This window comes from Morus notabilis, unplaced genomic scaffold, assembly GCF_000414095.1.
Source record: "Morus notabilis unplaced genomic scaffold, ASM41409v2 Scaffold872, whole genome shotgun sequence".
Taxonomy (NCBI): domain Eukaryota; kingdom Viridiplantae; phylum Streptophyta; class Magnoliopsida; order Rosales; family Moraceae; genus Morus; species Morus notabilis.
In genome coordinates, this window is record NW_010367881.1 from 83,410 (window position 1) to 94,028 (window position 10,619).

The 10,619-nt window shown below is 31.9% G+C and overlaps 2 protein-coding genes across 2 annotated transcripts in view; one reads left to right on the plus strand and one right to left on the minus strand.

Moving 5' to 3' along the window:
- The first annotated feature begins 7,448 nt into the window (after positions 1 to 7,448).
- LOC21388105 (elongation factor 1-delta) lies at positions 7,449 to 9,660 on the plus strand. Its single transcript, XM_024175753.1, is given in 9 exon segments — positions 7,449 to 7,527; positions 8,014 to 8,111; positions 8,114 to 8,130; positions 8,223 to 8,339; positions 8,484 to 8,577; positions 8,715 to 8,841; positions 8,956 to 9,069; positions 9,157 to 9,318; positions 9,439 to 9,660. Coding segments are annotated over 8 exon segments (702 nt in total). The 5' UTR covers positions 7,449 to 7,527; positions 8,014 to 8,042; the 3' UTR covers positions 9,441 to 9,660.
- A 635-nt stretch (positions 9,661 to 10,295) lies between these two features.
- The window catches only part of LOC21388106 (cation/H(+) antiporter 15), a 4,586-nt gene continuing 4,262 nt past the window's right edge, over positions 10,296 to 10,619 (minus strand). Inside the window, exon 4 of the mRNA XM_024175749.1 lies at positions 10,296 to 10,610. Coding sequence (XP_024031517.1) covers positions 10,296 to 10,610 — 315 coding nt within the window. The remainder of the gene's footprint in view (positions 10,611 to 10,619) is intronic.

Consider the following 10,619-nt stretch of genomic DNA (forward strand, 5'->3'; position numbering starts at 1 on the left):
TTAATTAATTATTATATAGAGTAGCCTTTGAAAGAAGAGAATTAACAGAATGGCGGGTTATATTAAGTAGAAAAATGTGGAGAGTCATATGACAAGACTTGTTAACTAATTATCTTGATTAGCTCGATAAATATGGAAATAAAAACTTACTCACTTGGCGAGCTTATCTTAATATCTATCCGATTTTCCGCGCTTAATAACAAGGCATGTGCATATTGAACAAGCCAACTTTTGACCAACTTTTTTTTTCCTTTTTTTTTTTTGTTTTTTTTTTTTGGGGTTAAGGTTTCCCAAAACTGGTTATTTTCCTTTTTGTTTTTTGTCCATAATGTTAATAAATGTGTATAGAAAGGCCTTTGCTTACAATATCACTACCTTTTTTTTTAATCTGAATATCACTACCTATTTTGATGGTGAATACCAAAACCAAAAATCTTCTTAAACCTAACTGGATTTAGTAACCAATTTATTCCTTATCAATCATTGCTCAATTTTACAGCAAAAAGCAACATTTCTTTTCCATATAATAATAGTATCTAACAAATAAACATTATAATATATTTGAAATGTAATTTTCTTTCAATGTAGAAATCACCAAAACATGAATCTAATTTATGGTATAGAGACTCTAACTAATAAATATTTCCAAGACCTAATCAATTTAATATTTCATTTCTTCTTTTTGAGGCATTTCATTCCTTCTATTAACTAATTGAAATCAGAATTAGTGATATGGTTGGACCAAGAATAATATATATAGCAAAACTTTGGTCTTGGTGAACCATTGTCGTCCAATTCAAAAGTATAATTTAAATGTAAAGCATGTTGTATATATGTATTTATATGTTTATATATATATATATATATATACACACACGCGCGCATGCATGGAGGAAGGAGGTGAGATGGGCTTTCAGTAAATTAGGAAAATATGAATATATGGAGAAAGTGGTTGGTCAACTAATGATTCTTATGTCATCAATTGATGGATTCGTTTATCTGTCTTTCCCTTTTACATTTATTATCTAATTAATCTATATCCTCATGGGCATTAAATATAGATATTAATTCCACATGAGTTTCGTTTAGTTAGGACTTTAACATTAATAAAACTTTAGATTGGTTGGTCAAATGCATATATACACATAAAATATGTGCACGTACATAGGTGTGTACATATATGACTAGCATATATATTGGAGTAAATAATAATAATAAAAAAGAAACACATGCAAAAAAATTCAGAAAAAACTTAAAAGAGACATATAGATACAATCAAAACATGAATTAGTAGTTGGTCTTTGTAAAGACTAAATATGAAAAGGAAGGTTTGACACATTCTGTATTTTACCAGGTTAGTGATGAACAAAGGCCAACTTCTCCTTTATAAATTCCAAGTAGTACTATGAGTAGCCTTTTGGATTCTTATCAGATGTTTCTTTGCTTCCTTTATTGTTGATCTTCAACTTCAAAAAAGTACTAACTTGTTAAGAAAAAAGAATCCTATAATAACTTTCTTAATAAATTTTCAAGAGAAGAAAACTAAAAATACCACTCAAAATAGTACTAATTAACATTTATACTATAGAAACGACATAGTAATAATTTGTCTTTTATTAAATCAGTAAAAATAAGTTTAAGTGGAACAAATTTATAGCTTAAATGACATACATATAAAAATAACAAAAAAAGATGGTTATGTACGTATTTTTCTCATTTTCAAGTATATATGTACTATATATCCTCCGAGAAAAAAAAGAAAAGAAGCCAATTATATTAAATTTAAACGTACAGCAGAACATACTAAGACTGGCTTAAAAGACTATCATCAACTAAATTGATGCGTCATTAAGAATTCGTTTATATATATAATACAAAATAAAGCTGTTCAATATATATATATATATATATATATATGAGAAAAAATATGAGGATAAGAAAATGTACGAGGACTTGGCAATTAATTTTGCCCATAGTATCACTATTATATTTATTCCATATTAATGTGAAGCATAACTATATATTAATTAAGGATCAATAGCGAAAAGTCAAGATCCCACGATAAAATAAATCAATGCCATGAAAGAGGCTTTTAGTTACAATAATGTATAATTAAGTTGTTTTACTCGAAACATAGAGAAAATAATAGAATATTCATCATTATACATTACAAAACTAAGCTTAATTAATTTGTTCTTGAATACTAACCTCATGCAAAAAGAAAAGAGGAAAAAAAAAAAAAAAAGCAAGAAAAATGGCTACAGAAGTCGTCATTTTTCTGCTTTTTTTATTTTTTATTTTTTATTTCTATAATTAGACGAAGATTCCATCTAAACCTTTGTAAATAAGCATCGTTAAATTAATCACAAATCGTTAGAAACAGAATGAATCATGTTCATTACTAAAATTATATTTATACATATACATACATATATATATATATATTCATTTATATATATATACACATATATACACACACACACACAACAACAACAACTTATGACTCTGAAAAGTCTAAAAAAAACAGAAGAAGAAAGAAAGCCCTTGTATTCAGAAAATTAAGGAGAAAGAGATGGAGAATTCACCGAGAGAAAACATGAAGCACGCTTTTCTTCAACCGCACAAGCACACGCATACACAGACATACATACATACATATATATATATATATATATTTAGCGTACATATATACATATACACATACGTGTATATGTAGATATATATAGAAATAATTCATAGAGAGAGGAAGTCATTATAATTTGCAACCGACAAATTCAGTTGTGTACTAGTTTTCAGAAGAAGGAAATGACGTTAGAATAAGAGCAAGAAGAAGAAGAACAAGAAAGATACCTTTGGCGGGTAAGGAGTGTTTGGTGAGATAGAAAATATACAATCTCATCAGAAATCGGAATCGTGCCGTTTCTGTCGAACAAACTTCAACCCCATCATTATTATTATTATTATTTTGACGATTTGGAATGATTCAATTGCTTGGAATGAATGGAAAGTCGTGGAAATGAAAAAGAGAACAAAGAAAGGAATAAATGTTCTGAACAATACTTTGTCGTTTAATATTATTAATTATTACTGAATAGTGACGTAGATGTAGATGTAGATGTGGATGTTGATTGCCTTAAATCAATATCCAAAAACTTAAAAAAAAAAAAAAAAAAAATTCACCTTAGCTTTGTAATTTCACAACTAATTCCAGCTAATTTTGTTCACTAATTCATAATGGGCACAACTATGAGATATTTTTCTTATCATCTGCCACTACTCGAACTAATTAATGCAACATTTAGTGATCATACTATTAACTAGCTTATGTATTTATGGATTTTACTAAGCTGGTGGACATTATTGCATTGTGTAATATAAAGTTTTCCCACTAGTAGTTTATTCATGTTGGTTAATTACAAGTAAAGTTTGCATTAGTAATCATTAGAAAAATTAATATATATAAAATTAGGTTGATCAAGTAAACTGCTTTTTTTAATTGGCTCTTTTTTTTCCCTTTTCTTTTGGTCAGATGGATAGCTTATGAGTGTCATATATTTGAAAGATTTTGAAAGACTTCACAAAGAGTCTTTTGAAAGAGTCGAAGATTCATTTATGATAGAGCTTGATTTTATCTTCTATGCAGAGGTACGTCAAGTAAATTGGAAAGACTTCACAAAGAGTCTCCGAATGATTTGACTATTTTGTTTATCATAACTGAGTTTTTGTTATATCGATCTTGACATCTTTACAAGATCCAAAATCTCTTATTAAAAAAAAAAATCTGCAATTTGCTTGATCGGTCAGCCGACGAAGTGTATTTGATATAATTGAAAATAGAAGGCTAGGGCCTAGTTCAGTTCGTTGATTTGAGTTTTTAATTTGAGTTGAGATGTGATTTTATGTGAGAGTTTTAAATTGTACATACCAGAAAAAGTTAAATGTGACTTTTCATGAGAGCTTTTAACTGTAACAAAATTAAAATTAAAAATTCGAATCGATAAAATGAACGAGGCTTAAGTTTTGTTAGGAGCAGTCCACAAATTTTAAAAGCGAACTAAACCCATTGGGTGTGAACAAAAGAAAGAAGCCTAAGTGTATAAGGTGATGAGTAAAGAGCACTAAAGAAATCAAAACCCATCTAAAATTACTAGGAAAAGCAGTACAATCTTTTTTTGGATTCAACATTTTCACCCGTGTTACAAACTGGGACAATTGTTATTATATGACGTTTACTAATGGAACACAATTATAGAGCCATATTCCTTCATTAACGATGATCTTTACATTAATCATGGACACAAGTTTCATCAAAATTTCAGATAGTTTAGATTTTATGAGGTGTCAAAAATATTCACTACAAAATGGGTTTCATCAAGATATCAATGAAGTATCGATAAATATCAGTATAAATATCAATATCGGTTAATGTACAGTGTATTTTGTGCAAAATTTTGACAAAGTTTCAGAAACAGAAATTTTGGCTGCAAATGCAAGTGCATGTATCGCTGTCAAGTAATAATTTCGTGAATATGAGTATCGTCTCACGATGAGTGATCGATATTAGCTACTGAAATTATGTTAACTCTAACTTTATTTAAAGAGGTCGAAATAGGAGAATTATATATTTGATGAAAATTAATAGCAAAAATAAAAGAAAAGAAAACTGATTAGGGAAAATTCAATGAATAAATGGCTCTAGGGTTTCAGATTTCACCAAGATCAATCAAGTTTCAATCCCCAATTCCCAATGAATCAATGCTTATTCCCATTCTAACAGTGGATTTCTCTAAATTAATTACTAATCTTTCTCAAGCACTACTAATCTTACCCAAACATGCAAACCGCACATCTCTTCAAGATTTTAACATGTTGAACACATTAAGATTAGGAAATCATAACCACCACACTAGTCACATAACTATCTCTAGCTTTTGATGTTCTAATGACATTATAATCAATAGTCATGTTTAACCGTCACTTCTCAGTCTCAGAATTAAACTCCAAATCATGCAAAAGGTTGGCCGGACATTCACAAGCATTAAGAACATATTATAATACTCAGCAATATGAAATAAACATCAATTGAATTAAGAATTGGAAATAATAGAACAATCCTGATCCAAGTAAATCGTAGCCCTAGAAAATGAAATTAGAACATAATGGACATAGAAAACGTCCTAACAATAATTCTAATCATGAGAAAAGGAAGAGAAAAGAAAACTAGATTGAAGATTCAAAGTCAGAGTCTGTTTCCAAGTTAGCCGTCTTCTCCTTCATTGTGCCGTCAATTCTCCTTGCTTTTCTCTCAGAAAAGAATCCCTTATTAAGTTCTAAAAGTCATATTTATATGTCCTAGGTTGTAGGGGTAAAATTGGAATTTTTCAGCATAAAAATCTATGTTGAAAACCTCCTTGTTACAGTTAGCGCCGCGACCCTGAATTGTTAGCCCTGCAGCGCTCTTCAAATCAGCACACTAGTGCCATGGTGCCACAGCCAATGCCCAAGCACTACTTAAATCGGCTCATGGGTGCGGCGACACTGATGGTTGGTGCCGCGGCACTACGATCAGTATCCCAACATTGCAAATTTCATGCCAAAAGCCCTTCTAGCGCCATGGCCTTGATTCTTTGAAGCCGCAGCGCTCTCTTCTTCTTCTTGATTTTGATCTTTTTAAGCTTCGTTTTTCTTCCATTCACGCAAGATTAATCCCAAAAGCCAACTTATTGCTAACGTACAAAATAAATACAAAACAAGCGTAAATCTAAAACTAAAATCCCGAAAACCAACCAAAATGCTAAGATCAAAGGTCTAGATTTGTGAGTGTAAAACTCACTCATCACCGTTTAAAGGTGTCTTTTTTTTTTTTTTTTTTTTTTTTTTTTTTTTAAATATTATCCTAACTTCCATGATCGAGTATTTGTGCTCAAGTTGATTATCTATATAATCATGATTTTTAAAATTATGATATAATTTTCATTTACTTTCACTTAACACAACTATGACACAGATTTCGATTCAATATCTTCAACTATGTTACAAACTACAGCCTTTATAACTATACAAGTGCATTTGGAAGAGCATCACACTTGTTTCCTCTATTCTTATTTTGTCGTTCACTTTCGACTTTTTTCAAATTGTTTACTTGATTAATTGTTTTTTTATTCACACAAAATGACAACTCCACCTTTCCGAACTTTTAAATAATATTTCGTCTCCTGACAACTTGCCTGCAAACTCAACACTTATCATCGTGATCAGTGCCACCCATTGCAGATATAAAGCCTCTTCAACTGATAAATGGCTTGATCTTGATTTGAGTTAAGATGTGATTTTATATAAATTTTTTTTTATTTTAATAAAAAAATTAAATATAATTATTTTTAAAAAAATTTTATTATAATAAAATTTAAATTTTAAACTCGAATCAATAAAATAAATAAGACCTTATTAAAAAAGTTGTCTTCATTTATCAAGATTATTGTGAGGTCTTTTTTTTTGAAAAATTCATGTCATTTCTACTTTAGCAAAACTAACGAAATTAACATCTGACTTGTGTGAGGATGGTGAGATAAGCGATAAAGGACCTACTTTTTAGTTTTCAAAAATGAAAAAGAAATGATATTCAAGAAATAATCTCATAATGTGTCATGTCATTTTAAAAGTACGGACTATATAAAGGATTGTGCTCCAATTTTAAAAGATCAACATATTAAGTACGGTAGCTCGATACCTTTATACGTTTATGATTATATTTATATTTACACAATATGAGATTTGAGTATTTTACTCTTAATACACTCTTATTATAAGATGTTGTTTCATTAAAAGTCATTAATCTTATATTTTGATTGATTGACCAGTTAATTTGAATAATGTGTTCTGATATTATTTTAGAGTTTCAAGAAGATATGAGAAGAAAATTGAAGAAGAATTAGACTTTATAAGGAATTGTGCCTCCATTTTAAAAAGTCAAACTATTAAATAGGGTCGCCTAATACTTTTATATGTATGTGATTATATTTATGTTTAAACGATGTGGGATTCAAGTATTTTACTCTTAAATTTTATTATTATTTTAAAAATTAATTTATTATTTTTATTATAATATATTTTATTATATTAATTTATTTTTTAACTTAAATTCTAAACTTAAACCTAAACCGAAAAGAAAAGAAGGGGCTCATACATTATTGTCGTTTATGAACTTAATATCGACTTCAAGGGGCTCATATATATCGCTATACACACGTAGGATAACCGATAACGGACTTGCTCTAGTTTTAAAAAGTGACGAAGCCATAATGCGTCATTGTCGTTTTACTGTATAAACGACGTGTCGTATTTATTATATAGGATCAAAAAACATGTCGTTTCACACTTCACACACACTGAACAGAGCACATAAAAGAAAGTGGGGGGTTTTCTGCTCTCCTCAATATTCGTCACCCCGCAACCCGGATCGAGTTCGCCGTCGCCGTCGCCGTCGCCGTCGCCGTCTCCGTCGCCGTCCCCGTCACGCCTTTGCAGGTAAGCTCAGACGGATCTGTATTCTCTACAACATTGCTATTTATTTGACTTATTGTATTGCTTATATGTTTCTTTCAACTTGTTCGTGTGAGTTTTTCTTTTGATTCTCGATTCCTAATCTGGGCTAGGGCTTTTTTCTTTGGAAGTTTTAGATTTTCACTCAGACATCTTGAATTTTGAGTTTCGTTAGTAACTTTTAGTGTTTTGTTCGAGATAAACAAGGCCTTTTTTTTTTTTTTTTTTTGGTTTTGCACTTTTGCTCACTTGAATACTCGTACGAGTACTTGTTATTGAAAAAGTGAAAAAGACATTAATTTTAGCATTCTAATTGTTCTGTTGATACAATTTCGTAGAAAAAGTGTAAAAAGACATAAATTTTAGTTTTTTAATTGCTTTGCTGATACTGTTTTGTAGGAAAAAAATAAAACTGAAAAAGAACATAAATTTGAGTTTTCTAAATTGTTTTGTTGATATGATTTTGTTCAGTTCAGAACGAAGAACTTTCATAATTATCAATGGCCGTCACATTCTACGACCTCGGCTCAGCTGCTGGCCTCAAGAAACTCGATGATTATCTCTTGACTCGCGCAGCTACATTACTGGGTACGATTTGAATTTAGTTTCAAAGAACTTTTTTTTTTCTTTCTAATTCATACTTCAAGGCATTGATTTTTATGTTGTTTCTTTGTGGCCAGGTATCAGGCTTCCAAGGATGATATCACCGTGCACACTGGTCTTTCGAAGGCTCCATCGGCGGAATATGTAAATGTGTCTCGATGGTACAACCACATTGAGGCGCTTTTGAGGATTTCGTAAGTTCATAACTCGTAAAACTTTTTGGTTTTTGTGCTCTTTGCCTTTTGGGCATACGGTGATGGCAATTATTGTTTCGTGATTTTCTTTGTTTTGTTTTGTGCTTATATTTCACTTACATGTCATATATTGCTGTACTTTAGTGGTGTTGCTGGAGAAGGTAGTGGCATCATTGTGGAGGGATCTGCTTCCATCAGCAAGGGGGCAGTTGCTACCCCACCGGCGGGTGACTCAAAGGCAAGTATCACTGCCATGTTTCTGGTCCTTTTAATTTATTTTGCTTATAAATAACGACAACTAAGATTTTGTAGACAAATATCTTGCGTAGATGGCTGTGCTCATAGTCCTTTGATGGCAAATTATATTACTTTCAGGCCTCTGCTGCTGCTGATGAGGATGATGACGACGATGTGGATTTGTTTGGAGAAGAGACCGAAGAGGAGAAGAAGGCTGCTGAAGAACGTGCAGCTGCCGTCAAAGCAACTGGAAAAAAGAAAGAGAGTGAGTTATTTTTTTTCTTTCTTATATTGAATTCATGCATTCGTTCTTTCATCTTCATATATTGCACTTTTCACTCAGGTTTTAATAGAAGCTTTACGTTTATTTGATAATCAGGTGGCAAGTCTTCGGTTCTTTTGGATGTGAAGCCGTGGGACGATGAGACAGATATGAAGAAGCTTGAGGAGGCAGTAAGAAGTGTTCAGATGGAGGAATTGCATTGGGGAGCTTGTATGTTCATCGTTCTTTTGCTTATTTTGATTCCTATAGCACATTTTTATCGTGTTTCTCATTCGGCTATTAATTTGTTTTCTGCAGCCAAACTTGCACCTGTTGGGTATGGTATAAAGAAATTGCAGATAATGCTCACCATTGTGGACGACCTCGTCTCTGTGGACAATCTTATCGAGGAACACCTCTTGCAGGAACCAATTAACGAGCATGTGCAGAGTTGTGACATTGTGGCCTTCAACAAAATATGTAAGTCTCTTTGTCATTTTTCCTTTTGTTTTATCACTAAGATTCATGTTTGTTGCTAGTTGCTTTTTTACCCATTAATTCAATCAGGTTTATCGATTTGTGCCATGTTTCTTGTTGCAGGATTTGAGCTCCAAAAGATTCGAATCAGGGTCCGGCTGGATGATAGAGTTCAAGGTCATTATCTATTTTTGTTGTGGCTATTGATATAGTTTTCTTATTCCTCTTTTGTTTCCTTGGAATATAATTCGTCTTGTCTTCATTGTGGATTTTGTAAGCCTAGTGATGCGCCATTTAGTGTTTTTTCATGAATGTCTCTCTAGTTTTAAGACAATATATTCTTGTTAAAAGCCAACAAGATCGATATGAATTTGGTATGATCTTCGTTAATTTATCTCGCTTATCAATAAGTTTGTCGATGTGGTGTTTGGTCTTGGTTGCTTTTGTGCCTTGTTTTGGTTTGTAAGGCATTGGCTTGTTCTTGCATGATCAACTTTTTAGAAAAATAGTTAGGACAAAATATTTGCTTCACTGGTATTAAAAATCTTTAAAAACTTGAACCTTTTTAGTTTTTACCGAGTAGTTCATCAATTTTAATGTATGAACTAGAACTATCAAAACATGAAGTAATCAAAATTCAAGGAGTAATCCGTCAAGAATATGATTTCAAGGACTACCAATGCTAATTATCTGGAAAAATATAGTTTGTTAAACAAAAAGGTTTACAAGGAAAAAGAGCGAGTTATTTTGGTTGACTGAGTCATTAGAATGACTTAGCATTGAAGTAAGACGGCTTGAAGAATCACTTTGTGAAAGCATTATTACGTTGTCTTCTGTCTCCTAAGGTGATTTACTATTTTTTAATTAAAGATTAGGGATCAAAATCTCGTTATGGCCCTCATGGATGCAACGTTAACACATACTCAAAAACTAAATCACCCCATTATAAACACACAAAAATTACACTCTTATCATGATCATCAAAAAGACCTGGTGCCACGAGAAACAAAGGACGCCAAATCAGGCTTTTCAATTTGGGTTGGTTCCCATGTCGTAGGGCCAAAATGCTCACTCAATGTACTGTTATTCTCCACACGCTGATTGGAGGCGGAAGCGCCGTCATTGCTACCACCACCGCAACCGGTATCACTGTTACTGTCGCAGCTGCCACCTTGCTGTACTACAAGAATCCAAGCATTCGCTGCGAAACTCGAGCACACCAAGGTGTCTCCCAAGGCACCAAATTCCGGAAACTCACTCCATTCTAACGAGCCTGCAGTGATAGGCAACACGCCCTCTTTCCC